Raw genomic sequence first — 22,253 nt, forward strand, 5'->3', positions numbered from 1 at the left:
CTCACCACACTCAACCCCCAAATTACTGAAATGATAACCAAACCAAAAACCAAACCCAATGCCGTTGAGTCAATTCTGACTCATAGCAACCCTATAGGACAGAGTAGAACTGCCCCATAGAGTTCCCAAGTAGCGCCTGGCGGATTCAAACTGCCCACCCTTTGGTTAGCAGCCGTAGCACTTAACCACTACACCACCAGGGTTTCCACTGAGATGATAAGATCCTAAAAAAGGTTTACGGTTATTATACTACATATTAGGCTATGCACCAGAAGTAGGTAAACCTTTTCTGTAAAGGGTACACAGTAAATATTTTAGACTTTCTGGGCCATATACAGACTCTGTTGCAACTACTTATCTCTGCCATTGTAACAAGAAAGCAGCCATAGACAATATGTAAACAAATGAGCATGTCTGTGTTCTAATAAAACTTTATGGACACTGAAATTCGAATTTTAATTTTTATGTATCACAAAATATTATTCTTTTGATTTGTTTTCAAACATCTTAAAATCTAAATGACCATTCTTAGGTCTCTGGCTGCACAAAAGTAGGCAGTAGGCCGGATTTGGTGTGCAGGTCATAGTTTGCTGACCCCTGCTGTACATTATAGATAAAATGACAAAGGAGATAAAATCCCTTCCTTCAGGGATCTTACAGGCTAATGTCAGTGATAAAAGAAATGAGTTTAGTAGATTGTGTGGCAAGTGCATGAGTCAGTTCTGTGAGAATACAGAAGAGTTGTGCTTAGCCTCAGAAGAAATCAAGCACTTGAGTGTTGCAGACAGTTAAGTGTTGGGCTAGTACCCAAGAGATTGGCAGTTTGAACTCACCGAGAGGAGGGAGCCTTGGAAAACAGACTTGGTAATCTGCTTCCAAAGGGTCACAGCCTTGAAAACCCTGTGATGCAGTTCTGCTCTGCACCCATGGGGTCTCAATGAGTCGAAACTGACTCAGTGACAACTAACAACAAAAAGAAGCCAGAGAAAACTTCTTGGAGATAACTGAGTATTAAGAATAGGTAGGCCTTCATTAGGCTAAGATAAGATGAAAGGGTATCTTCATCAGAGGGATCAGAATGCTCAAAGGCCTGATGCGTTCAGACAACTGTGAAATTATGGTTTTTTGGTACAGAAAGTGTAAGCCTTATCTAGCCCTGCTTTTCCCCTCTGTCTTTATGCCCCGGCCATGCTGCCCATGTTTCAGTTTCTTGAGTATAAGATGCCCTTTTCTGCCTCAAATCCTTTGCGCATTCTTTTCCTGTGGCTTGAAGAGCCTTTCTTCTATCCCCAGCTAACTCCTGCTCGTTCTTCAGGTTTCAGCTTGATGACACTTCCTATTTCATATACTTCTAGAGAAATTTGCGCTTCTATGGTGGGTTTTTATCTTCTTAAGACTTATGGTTTCTTATTGCCATTTGGAACTTGCCTATCCTAACAGACTATATGCAGGATCTGGCATACGTTGCTTTCAAATGATATGCATGTACAGGATTAAAAAAAAAAGGTCATGCCCTCTAGAAGGATATTAGTTTTTTGGATATTCTTGCTGAATTGTTTATGTAGTTATTGAAATACACACATGCACACAATTTATTTGATAAAATTTTGAGAAATTTAATAGAATGGTATCATACTGTATGCAAAATTATATACATTTTTATTTTAAACTCGGAAAGATTTTCACACATAGAGCTATGTCTTTGTGAGGGGTTCTGTATTTGTATTTTCCACCATCCATCAGTTTGTTGTACCTTTGGTGGTCTGAGTGTTACTACAATGCTAGGAGTCATGCCACTGGTATTTCAAATACCAGCAGGGTCACTCATGGTGGACAGGTTTCAGCAGAGCTTTTGGACTAAGGCAGATATAGGAAGAAAGGCCTGGCAACCTCCTTCCTAAAATCAGCCAATGAAAACCCTATGGTTCACACAGAATATTGTTCAGTATGGTGCTGAAAGATGAGCCCCCTGAACACTGGCTGCAGTAGTGAACTCAACCATACCAACAATTATGAAGATGGTGCAGGACTGGGTAGCGTTTTGTTCCATTGTACATAGGGTCACCATGACTTGGGGGCAACCTGATGGCAACTAAGAACAAGAGTTATTTTTAACTCTTTTTCTGAGGTATGACTTACATTCACTAAACCTCACTCATCTTGATGATGAAATCATATAGGTTTATCATAATTTAATAAATGTTTATCGAATGCATAAGATAGGAGGTGGCAGGAGATGAGAATGGAGAAGTATGTATGTGGAGTAAATATTTGAAATAACAGTCTGCTTTATTAAGTATAATGTCCTAGGGATGATTCTTATTTTAATTCTCATAGCACCTCTTAAAGAGAATATGGTAATTACCCCCACTTTACAGAAGGAGGGGCACAGATGTAAGTAACATCCCCAGGACCATACATCTAGTAAACGACGGATTGAGGTTTTTAATCCAGACAGTCTGGTGACAGAGCCTGTGTCTTAACTATTGTATTCTACTGGCTTTTTCTAGGAGTAGTAGGAGATAAATTTAGAAATTTCTCCTGGGGCAGATTTGGAGGAGTTTTCAAATAACAAATTAAAATTACAGATTTTATTCAGTGTGTGCTGTGTAATCATTGAAAAGTTTTGAAGAAAGTAGTGACATGAGCAAATGGTGGCAGGGTGCAGGGTGGGATAGAGGGAAGGAGAAGGTGAAGAAGACAAGAAACTAGTTAATCTGGTGCAATTGTCAAAGCAAGAAGTAAGAAAGCCTGAAATTGAGACAGTAGTAATAGGTACAGAAAAGAGAAATGATTAGAAATGTATCGTCTTGGTGAAATTTACAAGTTTTGGTTTTTGCAGGAGAGGAAAGGGTTTAGTGATTTTGAAGTTTGGAATGGGAGAAAGGCCCAAGAAAGGCCCCTACCATTCCCTTGCCTGTTTCAGGCATCTGTTCTCAGGTTTCAGTTCAATTGTCAGTTTACCAGACAGGCCTTCCTAACTTCTATATAAGATGGCAACCCCAAACAGCACTGCACCCCTATCTTTTTATTCTGCCATATTTTTCTCTATAGAGTTTATTTCTACCGAATATATTATTTATTGGTTTTATGGCCTTATTTTGTCTATTAGAATATAAGCTCACCAATGGCAGGGGCCTTTCTCTTTTGTCCATTCCAGTATCTGTAGTAGATGCTCAATAAATGTTTGTTGGATGAATGCCACGGAAAGGTAGGCAACACTGGAGAATGAATAGGGCAGGTGACAGAAATTGTAGGTTCAGAATTGCTTGTAGCTCACCTTAAATGACAAGCAGTTTTAAATTTAAGTCTCATGCTAGGGAGAAAGTTGAAGCTAATGGTGTGGATAATGTTAACAAGTACAGCATGAATTGAGTACCCTGATTTATAATAGTGATGGCCCTATGGTGTGGCAAGATCCTAAAGTACCTTTTGAAATATGAAATTTAAATGCTGTTCCATTTACTTAATTTGCATTTTGCTCCTTTATTTTTGCTCTTTGATTTCAAAGACTAATATTAGTAAGTTTATTGGTTGCAAATGGATCTGTTCTTTGTAGGGTTTTTTTTTTTTTTTTGCCAGAGAAGTGAAGGACTTTAACAGGAGCCCAAAAAGGAGCTGTGGTTTATGAACTGAGGTAGCATGAACTTTGGTTACATACAGCTGGCTGGTGTCATGTATGTTAGAATGCTAAGCCTTTGCTTCATCACAAAGCATTTCCTCTTACTGTTTACTTCAGATTTAAATTTAGTTGTAAAAAGTTGCTATGCCTGCTCTAGAGTGATGAACTAAAGAAATGTTAAAGGAAGTTCTTTAAATAGAAGGAAAATCATATCAGATGGAAATTTGGATCTTTACCAAGGAATAAAAAGTACCAGAAATAGTAAAAGAATAATGAAAGACATCTTTTGGTCATTATTTGATTTCTTTAAAAGATAATTGCTTAAAGCAAAATAGTAATAAGATACTGTGGGGTATGTAATACATATGTAAAATATATAACAACAAAAATGTATAGCTCAAAAGACAGGAGGGAGCAATGAAAGTATCCTAAGGGTCTTACCTTATGTGAAGTGATCTAATTTTATGAAGGTAGACTGTGATAAGTTAAAGATACTGTCTTAGTTTCTTAGTGCTGCTGTAACAGCAATATCACAAGTGGGTGACTCTAACAAACAAATTAATTTTCTCACAGATTAGGAGGCCAGAAGTCCAAATTCAGGGCTCTGGCTCTAGGGGAAGGCTCTCTTTTGGTGAGCTCTGGTGGAAAACCTTGCCTCAGCTTTTCTAGCTGGCCATCCTTGCAGTTTCTGGGCTTGTAGACTGGTCAGCCTCCATTGTCTTCTGATAGTGTTGGCCTTCCCCCGTGTGTCTCTTTCTGTGCCTTATCTGCTTTTTGTATTTCAAAAGTGATTGGTTTAAAACACACCCTACGCTGATATGACCTCATTATGTAACAGAAAACACTTTTCCCAAATGAGATTACATCCACAGGTATTTAAAAAAAAAAAAACAAAACATTGCAGTGGAGTCAATATCGACTCATAGCGACCCTATAGGTCAGGGTAGACCTGCCCCATAGAGTTTCCAAGGAGCACCTGGTGGGCTCAAACTGCCAACCGTTTGGTTAGCAGCCATAACACTTAAGCACTGTGCTACCAGGGTTTCCGCAGGTACAGGGGTTAGAATTTATAACACATTGTTGGGGGGACACAATTTAATCCATAACAGATGCATAGTATAAAACCTAGGCAACCATTTTAAAAACTAATGCATCAGTAGAGTGTATGCGATACTAAAAAGTATTCAATACAAAAGAACGTAGGAAAAGAGGCAAAAAGAACAAAGATGAGACAAATAGAAAATAATAGCAAGATGGTAGATTTAAACTCATCTGCATCCATATTAAGTTGTCTAACCACTCCATTTAAAATACAGAGATTATTGGACTGGATTTAACCAACGCAAGATTGAACTGTATGCAGTTTACAAGATTTTAAATATAAAGATACACATTGGTTAAATATAAAAGGGTAGAAAATGATGTACTGTAGTACAAGCACTGAGCACTAAAAAGCTGTAGTACTGATTACCATTAAAGTTAGCTAAAGAATAAGGAATACTACCAAGGAAGAAGAGGGATATTTCATAATGATAAGAGGGTCAATTCATCAAGAACATATGTTCTGAGAGTTTGTACCCAAGAGTTCACTCCTCCCAGTTTTTCTATACATTCATTGCAATCCTAGTAAAAAATTTAGCAGGTGACTCAGTCCCTCCTCCCCCATGGAAATAGGACCTTGACATACCTCTTTTTTTTTTTTTTAAACTTAGTAATAAGTAATATCATGGCTAATAGGACCTGATTTTTTATAAAATTATACATTTTGCACGTATGTAAACAAATTTCTGGAAGGATACTCTTTAAAATGGTTATCTCTTGGTGGTGGCCTATTGGGATTATTTTTGTACTGTTAGGTTTCTTTATAGTGAATATTATTTTCACACCTGAAAAGGAAAACTTTTTCCCCATTTTGAACAAATGTGTATGCCCAGTTTATTATCCTTTCTCCTTGTTGAATGATTTTGTGGATAACCTGAAGTTCTACAAACACCTAGATCTAATACTAGTATAGCAAAGTCTGTAGAACCTTTGTAATGTAATAGCTAGGGGCCATGGTTTGGGATGCTCTGCTAGTGCAATTGAAATTTCCCAGGAACCAGTTGAACTGGTACTAATCGCTGAGAAACTCTGAACTCCAAAGCCCAAGGCATTGACTGAATGAAGATTTCAATACCACACCCTGCTGCAGTTAAAGAATTTTTAAGGCACAAAGTCAAGTTTTGAACTTTGTTTTGTTATTTTGATTACTTTCTATTAATAAATGAGCATTTGAATTAATTGCATGTATCAGCTCTTGTTGATAGAAGATAGTAACATTAGAAATCATTCCCTTCTCTGCATCTCTTTTTAAGTCCTCCTACTCTGTCCTATAGGGTCACTATGAGTCGGAATCGACTCGAGGGCACTGGGTTTGTTTGTTGGTTTTAATTTAGAGTGGAGCCTTCGTGACTCAGTGGTGAAGAGCAGTGGCTGCTAATCAAAAAAAGTCAGCAGTTGGGATCCATCAGCTGCTCTTTGGAAAACTGGTGGGGCAGCTTTCTTCTGTCCTATAGGGTCACTATGAGTTGGAATTGAGTCAACGGCAATGGGTTTGGTTTCATTTTTTGTTATTTAGAGTAAATGATCCTATTTCTTAGTTAACCAAGAAAATGGGGGCCTGGTGGCGTGGTGGTTAAGAAAGCTTGGCTTCTAAGCAAAAGGTCGGCAGTTCGAATTCATCAGCTGCTCCTGGGAAACCTTCTGAGGCAGTTCTGCTCTGCCCTGTAGAGTTGCTATGAGTCAGAATTGACTTGACAGCAGTGGGTTTGGTTTTTGGTTTATATGTCAGATACTGTCTTAGTTACTGGGATGGGAGGAAATGCAATTCCTGCCCTCTAAAAGCTCATTCTCCAGTGGGGCGCTGGAACAGTCACGGGACCATTTCAGTGGACCTGGCTATGGCAGCACACAGGAGGGCTTTTGACCTAGATGTGGATCTGTGTTTTGAGGTAGGTAACTGTTCAAGGAATATTTTCCAGAGAAAGTGACATCTGAGGTGAATTTTGAAAGCTTAAGCATGAATTAGCCAAACCAAAGGAAGGGATATGAGGGTGATCTAGGCAGAGACAAAGTCCCGGAGACATGCAAGGGCATGGCACAGGTTGGGAACTGCAGGTGGCTCAGCAGAGATTGAGGCTGTGCAGGCAAGAAGTGAAGCTGGAGAGACCAGATCGTGAAAGGTCTTGTCAGCTGTCAGAGTCCTCTGGACTTCCTTTGTTCACTTACGCTGGCAATCATTGAGTCATCCTCACTCTTCAGGCTCCCTGCCTTTCCTTAACCTTGCTTGTAATTAGGCACCAGATTCTGTCAGTTTTGGCAATTAAGACTAAAATGAAACAATGGCAAACTAGATATAGACTATGGGCCTTTTTTTATGACAGATTGTGATTTACTCTTTTTAATTTTTAAGGCCTAGCACTTGGTCATAGACCCTTAGTAAATGTTTAAATGAGTGGGTTATAGAGTTTAAAAAAGAAAGTGTATTTTTTTACATGTGACCATGTATAACTTATGATCTCCATTTCGTTATAGAAATCTGATAATTCTGGGAAACCAGGTTGAAAAGTCAACTCTTTGAAATGAAAAATCTTTTCAATGAAATTTAGGCTCATCAGTAAGACCTGTTTGATTAGTGCACTGGTGGGTGACTGAAGCAAAGGTCATAGTTAAGAAGAAAAGCGCAAGTTTTCTGTAATTTGATCTTAATGAATATGCACATCTTTACATAGTGTGTCTGCCTTTTTCCCCCTAGCAGAGAACAGGCCTCTTATGATTATCCCAATTGAGATTAATTTTTTAGTTAGAAGAAAAATCGTGAATATATATATTTACTATTGCTTTTCACTTGTCAGTTTTAGTAATGTGGGCACATGTTTTCTTGAACTTAGAGATATGTACTACATTTATTTTCTCTTCCATTGAATCAAAATATACTATAAAAGGAAGACTGTACATGGAGAGATGGTTAGCATTTGCAACAGTTAGGCGTTGTTATAGGGAAATAATTGTGCCATTTTGAAAGCAAATTATGTATCTGAGGATATCTGTGAAGCAACTTTTATGATTATCAGCAACACAGCTGCTGTAACTACTGTCTTTTGTTATGTGGGTCACGTAACAAGCTGCTGAATTTTTATGCTTGTAACTCTGTAAGACCCTTATTAAGACATAATGAAATAACAAATAGAATAAACCAAAACCAAACTCATTGCTGTCCACTTGGTTCCAGCTCATAGCGACCCTATAGGACAGAGTAGAACTGCCCATAGGATTCCAAGGCTATAATCTTTACAGAAGCAGACTGCCACTTCTTTGTCCCGCAGAGCAGCAGGTGGATTTGAACCATTGATCTTTTGGTTAGCAGCCGAGCACTTTTAACCCATGGTGCCCCCAGGCCTCCTTCCAACAGAAAACCGAAAACCCATTGCCATCGAGTTAATTCTGACTCACAGCAACCCTATAGGACACAGTAGAACTGCCACATAGGGTTTCCAAGGAGCAGCTGGTGGATTCAATTTGCTGAGCTTTTGGCTAGCAGCTGAGCTCTTAACCGCTGTGCCACCAGGGCTCCTACAAATACAATAACCCACTGCCATTGAGTTGAGAGGTGTTGAAAAGTGTTTTCATATATGGCCTTAAGAAGAGTAAGTTATTTGCCATCATGTAGAACTAGAATGATAGCATTGTAACGTAATTATACATATGAATATATTTGTGCTTACTATTTTTAAAGCCCCTGTGAAAATTAAGCATAAATTATTCAAGATTGCCCTTTCCCCCCATAAAAAAGGAGATAAGAGGGTTCTCTAGTATAGAAACCAAGACATAGAGACATGCAGTTTGAACCAGGGCTAAGCAAACTCTTTCTGTAAGGGGCCAGATAATATTTATTTTATCCTTTATAGGCCAAGAAGCAAAAATCAAAGATATCACTTAGGAACTTATATAACAAAAGAGAAACAAATTTTCACAAATTTTTACGTGTTGACCTTTGAAAATGTAATAATCAGTACTTTTTTTCTAGTACAGTTTTACCAGTAAGAAGAGGGACTCTCTTTAGAGGGATGATGGTTCATTTAATTGTGGTTCAAAGTTTGTGTTCCCTATCATCAAGTCAGAGGAGTCCTGATGGCACAGCAATGGTTAAGCACTCGGCTACTAACTGAAAGATTGGCACTTCATACCCACCCAGTGGCTCTGCTGGAGAAAGACCTGACAACCTATTCTCGTAAAGATTACAACCTAGAAAACCCTCTGAGGCAGTTCTACTCTGTTACATGGGGTCGCTATGAGTCAAAATTGACTCGACAGCACCTAACAACTGCAGTCATCAAGTCAGTTGCAAATGTTATCTCTTAATGCTGGCCTGTAATGAAATTTTATGTATTATCTTTGGATGTATGTTTTCACACAGGTGATGCAGGTGGCATAACTGAGTCATTACAGTTTGTAGTGTGGCAAGCTGCAGTGCAAAGCAATGAGAGAACCAGATAAGGCCTCTGCCATAACTAGTCAGTTCTGCCATTGTAGCACAAAAGTAACCATACGCAATGCATAAACGAATGAACATGGCCTGAGTTCCGATAAAACTTTGTTTACAGACTCTGAAATTTGAATTGCATGTGTCAAAAAATATGATTCTTTTGATTCTTTTCCAGCCATTTAAAAATGTAAAAACCATTCTTAGCTCACTGGCTGTTCAGAAAACAGGTGCAGGCCAGACATGTCTGGTGGGCTGTTGTTGGCCCCAGCCTGAGATATAAACCATGAATAGTCCCCAGATCTAATGCTGTCATTTTTGCATTTTTAAGCATTTTATGATTTCAAAAAAATCTATCGTTTTAAATATTTCTCGACTACATGCTCCCTACAAAAAATCAAACAGCAAAGAAATGCCTAAATTAGAAATTAAAACTCATAGAATTGTCCCCAAAAAGTTGGTTACATGTTTTTCCAGATTTTTTCTATACATGGACTAACACACTTACATACATTTAATTTTCAACACAGAAAATGAGAATGAGATCATATCTTTTTCTCACATAGTTACTCATGATAATTCTTTAGACCACAACATGTAGACCTATATGTGTATTCTTTTGAATGGCCATAGTAGCGCATTGTCTAAATCTGCCATAATGTGTTAAATCTGTTTCTCATTTTGGACATTGTATTGTTCCCTGTTTTCTGTGATGCATTTCAAGTCCCCTTATAAATAAATCATTAAAGTCTTAAACTTGATCATATTCTTTAAGAGATTTGATGGATCAGTCTTAAAGGACTATGTACCTTGAATATAGTTTTAATGTTGTGTGTTTATTGGGAAAATGTATTTTCCTTTTTCACTGGTGAGTTGGAGTTATTTCTAACAGAAAACTATGTATAGGTTTATTTTCCAGGGTTAGATCACATGTATGGTGTTGATTGGTACTTAAAGTTTATTTTTGATTTATCAAAACTTGATCTGCAGTGTTGCATAATTTAAGTTTTCATAAATAAAAATTGCAATAGAATTAAGTTGAATTACTCTATCGTTAGCTAGAAATCTGACATTTACATAAATGTTTTATATACATCTTTCCTCGCACAATTTATTACATTTGCTTTATCGCCATTATACTATTTTACTGTTGTAATTTGCATTGACTGTCCCACAATTAATACTCATGTATTGTCAGCACTCCTTTTGTTTGCTCGGAAATTAAACCTGTCCCTGATACAAAGCTGGTGTTTGGTATTTGAGTTGATTTGGTTGTTTATGGGTCTCCTAGGATAATCTCAAAGGCAAGGAGTCAATGAACAAGATGTTAATAAACTTAAGTCTTCAGAGCTCTCTTTTGGACTGATGTCAAGTGTCAGGAAATTATGTTCCTTAGTTTCTCCTCTGTAAAAGTTTCTGTTGGTGTCTGGAATAGGATGATTGCTAAGCGCCTGTATTATATACCTTTAGATATTGATAATAAATACTATGAAAGATTGTCAATAGTTTTTTCGTTTTCTGATAATTTGCAGCTTCCTGTTTTATTTTCAGCGTGCCCTCATAGTTCCCTGAAAACTATAAAGCAACAATGCAGCTTATAAACAAAAAGGAGTAGCGCACAGGGTTTTATTGGATACCAGGGATACATAAATTCTATAGAAAATTTCTGGCTCCCACCCCTCAAGATTCTGATTTGGTAGGTCTAGGATAGGGTCCAGGAAACCAGGAATGTGCAGTTTTAATAAACATCCTAAAGAAATTTTGTTGCTTTGATGCAGACTGGGAAACCAGATTGGTGAGCCTGCTCTGATTGTTGTTCTGTATTATACCATGGCATTCAATTTCCTGTCAAACTGAAGAGCAGGAATTTTTTTGATCCTCCTATTTTTTATGGATAGAAATTTAATAGGCACAGAACTGCCCCCATTGTCTCAAAAAGAGAGGCAAAATCCATGTTGTGGAAAGAACCCTGAGAAACCTGGATTTAAATCTTAGTGTTGTTATAACTAGCTATTGACTTCTCTATGTGTCAGCCCACTTATTCCCTCCAACCCACACCTGCCCTGCCCCATTTTACAAATCAGAATAATACCTGTTTCTCAAATGGTACACAAATGTAAATGATTAAATTAGTGGCTAATCTCTAAGCTTTGACACTTCGTGGTTGGTGTGTTTTTACGTATATTATAAGGCAGACATTTGTTCCTTCTTTCCTTTTTTCTGTTTTATGCTAGTAAATGTCCCCATTCTCTATAGCTCTTTCCCTTTAACCCTTCAGTCTTTTCAAGTGTGTTCTCTGATATCATTTCCATTAGTTCTCAGGGCTTTTCCTCTTTTCCTGCTCCAGTCTCGCTCTCACAATCACCAGGTCTCTTTCATTTGCTGCTTGAGGAGAGCACTAATGGTAATCTGGAAGACATATAGCCCCGCCCAATATAGGGTTATTATGATCAAGAGGTTTCAGAAGATCAAAAAGTAGCCCAAAAAGTGGACGAAAGTTTCCTAGTACTGGAGGGCATTAGGGAAAATTACCATCGGGTAAGAGTTTGGAGATGATTATTGGCATTTGTTTATAGTATTTTCGGAGTTAGTGCCAAAACCTAAATATTATTCTCTAGGCTAAAATAGAGTCCTGGCTTTCTCAATCTTTACTGCAGTCACCCCCATCTGAACTCTCATGTTGTCATGTAGTATATTAGTTTGGTTTAGTTTTTTTAAACTTCCTAGTTATTGTTACTGTTATTTTCATTTTTACTGTAAATGCTTATTTAAATTTATCAACTAGTTTCTTTCTTTGCTTGTCCATGCTTCTTAAACTCCCTTCTTCTTCGCAGTTTCGATGTCCTTCTTTCTGTGGTACCTTCCTTTAGGTAAACTTTTTTTTTTTAATTGTACTTCAGGTGAAAGTTTTGCAGTTTAAGTTAGCTTCTCATATAAAAATTCATACACTCATTGTTATGTGACCCTAGTTGCTATCCCTGTAATGTGACAGCACACTTCTGCTTTCCACCCCGGGTTGCCCATGTCCATTAAACCAGCTCCTATCCCTTTCTGCTTCTTCATCTCGCCTCCGGACAGGAGCTGCCCATTTATTTAGGATTGTATATCTACTCGAATTAAGCAGCAAACTCTTCACGAGTATTTTATGTTTCATAGTCCAGTCTAATCTTTGTCTGAAGATTGGCTTCAGGAATGATTTTAGTTCTGGGTTAACAGAGTGTCTGGGGGCCATATCTCCTGGGGTTCCTCTAGTCTCAGTCAGACCATTAAGATTGGTCTTTTTACTAGAATTTGAGTTCTGCATCCCACTTTTCTCCTGCTCCATCAGGGACTCTGTGTTGTGTTCCCTGTCAGGGGGGTCATTGGTAGTAACCGGGCACCATCTAGTTCTTCTGGTCTTAGGCTGATGGAATCTCTGGTTAATGTGGCCTATTTTGTCTCTTGGGCTAATATTTTCCTGGTGTCTTTGGTGTTCTTCATTCTCCTTTGCTCCAGGTAGGTCGGGACCAATTGATGCATCTTAGGTGGCTGCTTGCTAGCTTTTAAGATCCCAGATGCCAGTCACCAAAGTGGAATGCGGAACATTTTCTTAATAAACTTTGTTATGCCAGTTGACGTAGATGTCCCCTGAAACCATGGTCCCTAGACTCCCACCCCTGGTACTCGGTCCCTCAACATGTTTGGTTGTGTTCAGGAAACTTCTTAGCTTTTGCTTTCGTCCAGTTATGCTAACTTCCCTGTATTATGTGTTGTCCTTCCTTTCACCTAAGATAATCCTTGTCTGCTATCTAGTTGGCGAATTCCCCTTTCCCTTCCTCCCCACCCTCGTAACCACCAAAGAATGTTTTCTTTTGTGTTTAAACCTTTTCTTGAGTTCTTATAATAGTGATCTCATATAATATTTATCCTTTTGCAGCTGACTAATTTCACTCAGCGTAATGCCTTCCAGGTTCATCCATGTTGTGAGATATTTAGTGGATTCATCCTTTTTCTTTATTGTTGCATAGTATTCCATTGTGTGAATATACCATAATTTGTTTGTCCATTCATCTCTTAATGGCCACCTAGGTTGTTTCCATCTTTTTGCTATTGTAAACAGTGGTGCAGTGAACATGGGTGTGCTTATATCTATTCATGTAGCAGCTGTTTTATTTCTCTAGGATATATTCCAAGGAGTGGGATTGCTGGATCAAAAGGTACTTCTATTTCTAGCTTTTTAAGGAAGTGCCAAATCAATTTCTGAAGTGGTTGTACCATTTTACATTCCCACCGGCAGTGTGTAAGTGTTTCAGTCTCCCTGTAATTTTTGTAGAGTTTTTTTGCATGGTAAATCTCAGTATTTGTCTGAGAATGAGTTTGTTTCATCGTAACTCTTGGATAATAGTATAGCCGAGTATAGAATCCTAGACTAATAGTTATTTTCTGACCATTTGAAGTTATTCCATTATCTTTTTGTCCTCAGTTACTGTTGATGAGAATTAATTGCTGATCCTTTTTCTCTTGTGCTGTTTTTAATTTTTTTTGCATTCTGCAGTTTCACTACAGAATCTAGAGCTTCAGACTTCGTTCTGAAGATTCATGTCTTTCATCAGTTCTGAAAAACTCTCAATCATTATCTCTTTGAATATTGCCTCTCTCTTTTCTCTCCTGGAATTTGTATTGCACATATGTTGCAATAAATATCTCATTAGTTTTCTCTTCCAAGTTCTCTTTCAACTTTTTTGTCTCTTTTTGTGGTATTTTTTGAGTAATTTCTCTTTGTCTCCCAGCTCACTAATACTCTGTTAAGCTGCATCCAATCTTCTGTCTAACCTATCTGTCAAGTTTTAATTTTAGTGATTATATTTGCTTGTTAACAGTTTTTTTTTTTCTTTTTCAAATCTGTCTGATTTTTTTTCCCCCACCTTTACACATACACCTCCTTAGGGTCTTTATTTAAATGCTGCTTTCTTAGGAAGGGATTCTCAGATTTGGATTTACACACCTAGTTGTTAAAGGTACTTAAATGCTAGGCTAAGGAGTAAAGGATCTGGCTTTATTTGTAGGAGTCAGTAAAGACTGGTTGTTAGTTCTTAAATGGGAGCTATATGATGTGACAAGAGCTGCATTTTAGGTCAGCCCTGCAGCAGGGGAGAGTTTCTTGAGCATACATGATATTTAAGTCTGTGATAACATTTTTATGGAGTAGATTAAATTATTACACATCTCAGCTGAATAAATTTTAAGTGGATAGTATAATAAGCACTTCTTTCCAAATAACTGGTTAATTTATTAATTGTTGGCAAGCAAACTCTTTTCTGTGCATTATGAATAGTGAATATAGGTGTCCTTTAAAAATTTTTGTTACAGCAAAGCTAGTTCCGCGTGTTGGCAATTTGCGATTAGAAACTGAGCTTACCCAGATTTGGTTATCCTAAATTCTATGTAATGAGTTACCTTTTCAACAAATGTTTTAATTTGTCAATCATTGTCCTGTAACCAGTAATGGCACTTACGAGTTTTCTGCTTTGAATTACAACCGCTTTGGCCTTATCTCCCCTAATGGCTTATTTGATGTTTGAGGGTGGCATCTCCATCTGTTTCCTACAAAGCTTTGCATACAATTAGTCTTTAATGAATATTTATAAATGAACTTGAAATCATTGATTTTATGTTAGTCAACAGATAATAGGTAATAAGAGATAATAAATAGAAGAAGGGAATAAGAGCTGAAATGTGCTTTTTTCCATTTATTTTTTAATAACAGACTATAATGCTCGTTGTTTCTCCTGCATCACCTCTAATTTCTCATTACCTCTAATTTTTTTTGTTTTTATTTTTGATTTACATCTAAATCCATGTCCTGTAGATTGAAATGGGATTTTTTTTTTAGATTTTTATATATGTGACTTCAGATATAGCTCCTACTACCTGGTTAATATGATTTCTTAGTGTCTGTTTATTGTAATAAAATCTCACTAGTATATTTGTGTTATGGAGCTGATTAAAATGAAGTTTTACGTGTTACTTTATCTTAACTGCCTTATATCCTTTTGGGTATAAATGGAGATTTAATGATAAATTATTTTACATATTGTGCAATTAAAACCAAGGTGAACATTTAAAAAAATGTGTAGCTATGTTTGTTTTCCATCCTGTTTTTTATAGAGATAATTGTAGATTCATATGTAGCTATAAGAAATAATGGAGAGATCTTTTATTTCCCTCAATGGGAACATTTTACAAAGCTGTAGCCTAATATCACAACCAGAAAACTGATGTTGATACAATCCACTGATCTTATTCAAATTTTTTCAGTTTTACTTGTACTTATTTGTGTGTGTATGTGTATATTAAATTCTATACAGTTTAATCTCTTGTATCTGTCTGAGTATATACCACCACAGTCAAGATACTGAGGAGTTTCAGTACCACAAAGGTCCCTCATGGTTCCCTTTTATAACAATACCTGCCTGTCTCCTGCTTTTTCATCCCCTCTCCTCTGTCCCTAACCCCTGGCAACCACTAACATTTCCTCCATTTCTAAAATTTTTTTTATTTAAAAATGTTATATAAATGAAATCATACGTGTGTAACCTTTGGGGATGGCTCTTTTCACTCAGCATAATTCCCTGGAGATTTATCCAAGTTAGGTGTATCAATAGCTTGTTCCTTTCAGTTGCTTATTCTCTATATTTAAGCTAGAATTTATAGTTTAAAACTCAGTTTCTGCTTTGTTTTCTTCCTAATCTTTTTTTTTTTTTAATAAATGTTTTTGTCTTAAATCTAGGTGACAAAACACGACCGCCTTCTTCAAGCCCTTCCAGTATTATCCGCCGCACTTCCTCTCTGGATACACTTGCTGCTCCATACCTTGCAGGGCACTGGCCTCGTGATAGTCATGGGCAAGCTGCACCTTGCATGAGGGACAAAGCCACACAGGTAGGTTCATTACAGTTCTTACCCCGACGTGTTTCACTCTGAGGCCATTTCTCAGAATCTGATTTGTTCTACTCTGTGATCCTTAAAACGTTGGTGTGTATTAGAATTACCTGAGAAGCTTATTAAAAGTGCACGTTCCCAGGCCTGACCTCCAGATATTCTGTAGTAGGGTATAGGGTGGGGGCTGAGGATGTGCATTTAAAACAGATCCTAAGGTAATTCTGGTACATACAGATAATTTATGCACACACTGCTACATACAGATAATTTATGCACACACTGCCCCTCTCCCCTAGCCCCCGGTTGTTATTTATAGTTAGTTTAGAACACAGGATACATTTATTATATAGAATTTAGACTGAAAAATTTGTAACAGTAAGCATTGCTTTACTTTCCATGTAATCTTATATTTTTATGTCAAAAATCTTCATGTGTGGGGAGATGGTACCTGTAAAAGTGTGAATTATATTATACTGCTGATAGATTCTATATGTGACTTCAGATATAGCTCCTAAGCCAAAAATCAAACCTGTGGCCCTTGAGTTGATTCCAACTTATAGAGACCTTAGAGGACAGAGTAGACCTGCCCCATAGGGTTTCCAGGGAGCACCTGGTGAATTCGAACTGCCGACCTTTGGGTTAGCAGCTAAACTCTTTTAATCACTGCACCACCTGGTTAATATGATTTCTTAGTGTCTGTTTATTGTAACAAAATCTCACTAGTATACATGTCTCATGGAGCTGATTAAAATGAAATCTTACCTGTAACTTTATTTTATCTGCCTTATATGCTTTTGGGTATAAGTGGAGATTTAATGATAAATTATTTTACATACTGTACTTTTTTTTTTTTTATAGCTTAAAAACTAAAATTTATTTCAGGTTTGAGAAGAGTGAATAAAATACATTTGAGGCCAGGCTATACATACAAAAATGGATTACAGGCAGGTGTTCTGGCTCTTGCAGCCTGGGTTATGTTGGAGGTTCATTCTGAAGATTGACACTATAGTGCTGTTGCTTGCCTTTGACTTGTCCTCTCCAGTGTCACACCGTAATGTTCATATACTGAGTAAAAGTGCCCAAAGAAGAGCAAGTTCAAGTATGAGAAGTATGCAGTCTTCATTTGACAAAGACATTCCCATAGTAAGCACCAGATATCCTAACATGAGGACTATGATGAGTTCATAGTGCCACGACCAGAAACTCCCTATGCACTGTATCATTTGTAAGATGGTATTTAAGTGTAGAGCATGCAGGATCCAGTCCATGGTGGATTCTTGTAGGTATGAAAGGACGTTTTCAAGCAAAGATTGAAAATAAATATCCTGCCAAAAGGACTCTGGAAGCAAAGTTTTGTACTTTTAGATTTATAAAATTCGTTAACTAAAGAGGCCTTAAAAAATCATTTTTGTCCATCAGTCTGTCATACTGTGGTGGATTGTGTGTTGCTGTGATGCTGGAAGCTGTGCCACTGGTATTTCAAATACCAACAGGGTCACCCATGGTGGACAGGTTTCAGTGGAGCTTTCAGACTAGGACAGGCTAAGAAGAAGGACCTGGCAGTCTACTTCTGAAAAAATTGGCCAACGAAACCCTTCTGAATAGCAGTGGAACACCGTCTAGTACAGTGCTGGAAGATGAGCCCCTCAGGTTGGAACACTGTCTGGTACAGTGCTGGAAGATGAGCCCCTCAGGTTGGAAAGGCACTAAAAATATGACTGAGGAAGAGCTGCCTCCTCAAAGTAGGGAAAAAACAAAAACCAAACCCACTGCTGACAAGCCGATTCCGACTTAATCGACGCGACGGCAGGTGGGTTTTTTGTTTTTCACAGGACAGAGTAGAACTGCCCTGTAGGGTTTCCAAGGAGCGGCTGGTGGATTTGAATTGCTGACTTTTTGGTTAGCAGCTGATCTCTTAACCACTGCGCCACCAGGGACCTTAATGACGTGGATGGAATAAAGCTTTCAGGACCTTCATTTGCTGACGTAGCATGACTCGAAATGAGAAGAAACAGCTGCTAACATCCATTTTAAAAAGCAAAGGTGTCACTTTGAGACTAAGGTGTGCCTGACCCAAGCCATGGTGTTTTCAATTGCCTCATATGCATGCGAAAGCTGGACAATGAATAAGGAAGACTGAAGAAGAATTGATGCCTTTGAATTATAGTGTTGGCAAAGAATACCGAATATACCACGTACTGCCAGAAGAACGAACAAATCTTTGTTGGAAGAAGTACAGACAGAATGCGTCTTAGGAGCAAGAATGGCAAGATTTCATCTCAGGTACTTTGGACATGTTATCAGGAGGAGCGGTCCCTGGAGAAGGACATCATGCTTGGTAAAGTAGAGGGTCAGCGAAAAAGAGGAAGACCCTCAAGAAGATGGATGGATTGACACAGTGGCTGCAACAATGGGCTCAAGCTTAACAGAGATTGTGAGGATGGTGCAGGACTGGCAATACTTCCTTCTGTTGGTACATAGGGTCGCTATGAGTTGGAACCAACTTGACAATACCTAACAACAACAAAAGATCATTCAGGACTATCCCTAATTTTACAGATGAAGAAACTTAGGTCCAAGATCATATAGCCAGTTAATTGCTGCATCTTAGTTTGGTGTACTTTCCTTCATAGCACTTACCACAATTATACTTAAATTTTCGTGTCATCATTTATTTAATGTTTCTCATACTCATTATACTGTGATTGCCGTGAAGGCAGGGGCTGTGTCTGGCTTGTTCATTGCTGGTATTCCAACCCTAGGACTCGGTACAGTGCCTGGCATAGGATAAGCACCCAAGGAATATTTGCCAAGAATTGAATGAGTGAAACAGTTACAGCCTTATCGTTAATAAACGATGAAAATCATGTAAAGATATAAAAGATTCTTAATACTGATTATTGAAAATCAGCTGAAGTGCATCTCAATTTAGACTTCATATTTATATCACTGATGGTTGCTTGATCCGAGGATTTTATGAGAGAATGCACTTTTACAGAGACAAGTAAATGCACTTTGGGGTGGTTTTTGGCTTTGCACGTTGGTTTCCAAAATTCTAGGTGTTCTTTGTGGGCATAGTTGGTTTGCTATTCTGATACTTTTAAAAGTGAGCCCCCTGTTACAGCAGATGTTTGGGATTTGAGATTACCTTGAGGTTTATACTCTAATGGCAACTACAGAAACTTAAATGCATAGTCTGTACTCATCAAAAGTAATGAGCTTTTTTCTGAAGTTGTTACTTTCTTTACCTGAAGAGTTCTACACAGCTCTGAAATTGCTCAAAATCTGTAACTTTGCTGAGTTTAGAAAAGTGTAGTAATGGAAAATGAGTGTAGCCTCTACTTGATTTCTGCTTAATCCACAAATTCCATTTAAATTTGAGTGGATATATTTCCTTAAATATTTTTACAGTGTTCTTTATTTCCCTTGCAGTTTCAGGTTCAGTGAGTTAGATATTTTGTTATATTAGTAAGAATAAACAATTTTATAAGCCACTGGGAGCTCATTGATCTGTAGAAGCAGTTCAGTGAGTATAGCAACTTGATATGACCTAGCTCTGACTACACTGAATTGAAGTGTAAATAAACTCTATGTTTTCTTCAACTTCTAAATGTTCCCAGATTGGGACTGTTAAGGGTACAAATAAAAAGACAATTTATAATTGTCATACTATTAATCTTGCTTGTAAGGTTCACATGCAGAATCTCCTAAGGAATAATGCAGTAGTAGCTGGGCGCTCCAGCTACTGGCAAGTGAATTTAGCACTAACATGACTAATCAGAAGTTTTCAGATTCTTTATTGGAAGATACTAGATTTTTCTAACTTATGCATGCTAGTTAATTAAGTCAATTTTTTTTGCCAAACATCTCTGATAGGCCCCACTCGGAGTCTTGTGGGAATATTTGGCTCATGGAGCACAAATTAATGCCCCTACCCTATTTCATATTAGGATTGGATGAATCTTTGTTAATCTGATGGGTGAAAAATTATCTTGTTTTTATCTGCCTTTTTTTTTTTTTTTTAAGAGAGGTTGAAAATCTTTTTATATACTGATGGCTGTCTTAATTTGCTTTTAAAAATTGAGTTGGGGTGTGTGTGTATTCATATACTGCATATAAATCTTACAGTTTTTTACTCCTTTCTAACCCACATACCAGTAAGAAATAAGGCCCAACACTTCCGTTTGAAACAAATTCTCTCCCCTTTGGAAAGACTTCGTATACCTGAGTTACAGAGTATGTTTTAGAATAAAATCCAGTCTTAATTTGTCCAAGGCCTGTTATGCCGGGCATCTCCTTATGGGTCCTGTTATGTACCGACTAAGCTGGGTAAACACTTCAGGGCTATTGACTAGCAGCATTCCTGGATTCTGGTATTAATGCTGTCTTACTTTAGTTGTCATATGTGTTTTCATGTGATATTGATTAAATACTTAAGTTGTACTTCTTGTGGCAATGATTGTAGTTTAGGGTACAGTTTCTTATTTATCAACTCTGAATTACCTGTCTGTGGATGTTTGTTTCACATGATTTCTGTTCTGAAGGACAACTTTACAGAGGTTAGCACCCCCCGCCTCCCCACCTTACTTTTCTCCTTGCCTCTGTGCTTATTACAATATAGCTGTAATAGTTAAGACCTCAGGTTCTGGAGCAGAACTTGCTCTGCTACTCACTATCCTCAGGCACTTTCTTAACACCTCTGTGTCTCTGTTTCCCCTTTGTGAAATGGGAAAAACATAATACCTATCATAATAACGGAAACCCTGGTGGCGTAGTGGTTAAGTGCTACAGCTGCTAACCAAAGGGTCGGCAGTTTGAATCCGCCAGGCGGCGCTCCTTGGAAACTCTATGGGGCAGTTCTACTCTGTCCTATAGGGTCGCAATCGACTCGACAGCACTGGGTTTGGTTTTTTTTGATATCATAATAACAAGGTTATTATGAGGATTAAACAAGGAAATACATGTAAAGCATTTAGAACAGTGTCTGGCACATAGTAAGCATTCAATAAATGTTTGCTATAAAAAGTATTACCTCTGATTTTTATGAGATTAGAACAAAGATGACACATAAGGTTTTATCTCCTCTGTCAATTTGCTCAATTTCACTTGGCTTCCTGGAGAATTATGTTGAAAAAGATTTAGGCTACAGATTGCTATGACTGACTAGCCGTTTCTGTCTCTGGTAAGAGGCTGGGGGCACTTGTATCAGGCAGTTACTACCCCCGGTCCAGAATTTTATTATTGCTTTCTTTTCTAGCAGACAGTGTAGTGGAAACAGTTTATCTTATATTATAGATGAGTTCTTTCAGAAAGTTTCTGTAGACTTTGACAAGTTAGATCATGTTGCCTCTCTGAGCCCTGGTTTTTCATTTGTGAAATAATTATATAAGACTCGAAGGTCCTTTCCAGTTCCTGGCAGGGAAGTGGGAAATGGGGATGGACGGTTCTGGAAAATAAAGCGAAAGACAGTATCAAAAAAGTTAGGAATATGGGAACAAGTTTTTAAAGATGTTAATGTCCCCTCCTACCCCACCTGCTGCTCTACTATTTACTTTGGCCATCAGAATGAATGAATGATTAAGGTTTTACTGTATGTGATTATTAGCATAATTTCTTGACACAAAGATAGCAAAAATGTGTTACCATTCTTCTCCCCTCTTTTTTTTTTTGTTCCTTTCTGTTTCTTTGGCAGATACTACTCATTCCCTGTGAGCTCAGATAGCCTGAGAATCTTTCTAACCCAGTGCTACAGCATTCCATTGTGAGTGGATCGGGGATGGTCTACAAAACTAATTGCCTACAAGATTGATTTGCTATTCCTGCTTCAGAGTTTGGTACACAGCTTAATACTACACCACCACCAACCTCTGCTGCCTCTGCCCTCTCTCCCCACAAACAATCTTCATTAAAAGATTCTAATCTGACCATGTGCCAGTTTGCCCTTCAAAAAGATTGTAATTTTTACCAGTTCTATTAATTTAATTTAAACTGCCTTCTTTCCAGAGGGTGCTTTTTCTATTTGCTGATTACATATATCAATTTAGGGAAAGAAAAAGTGTATGTATGGTTGGATTATTTGGGATTCTTCTGATTCAAAGGGTATTCTTTTCTCAACTTCCTTAACCTTATAGGCCTGTTTTCCTTACAGGTGACTTGGTCCTGAATTTGTGACTGTGTTGTTTGGTTTTC

General features: G+C 37.8%; 1 protein-coding gene across 2 annotated transcripts in view; it reads left to right on the forward strand.

Annotated features, from left to right (window-relative positions):
* Positions 1–22,253, forward strand: part of FAM117B (family with sequence similarity 117 member B) — an 87,812-nt gene that overhangs the window by 20,698 nt on the left and 44,861 nt on the right. For both annotated transcript variants that reach the window (XM_049887897.1, XM_049887898.1), the window contains exon 2: positions 15,913–16,064. In XM_049887897.1, coding sequence (XP_049743854.1) covers positions 15,913–16,064 — 152 coding nt within the window. The remainder of the gene's footprint in view (positions 1–15,912; positions 16,065–22,253) is intronic.

This window comes from Elephas maximus, chromosome 6, assembly GCF_024166365.1.
Source record: "Elephas maximus indicus isolate mEleMax1 chromosome 6, mEleMax1 primary haplotype, whole genome shotgun sequence".
Lineage (NCBI taxonomy): Eukaryota > Metazoa > Chordata > Mammalia > Proboscidea > Elephantidae > Elephas > Elephas maximus.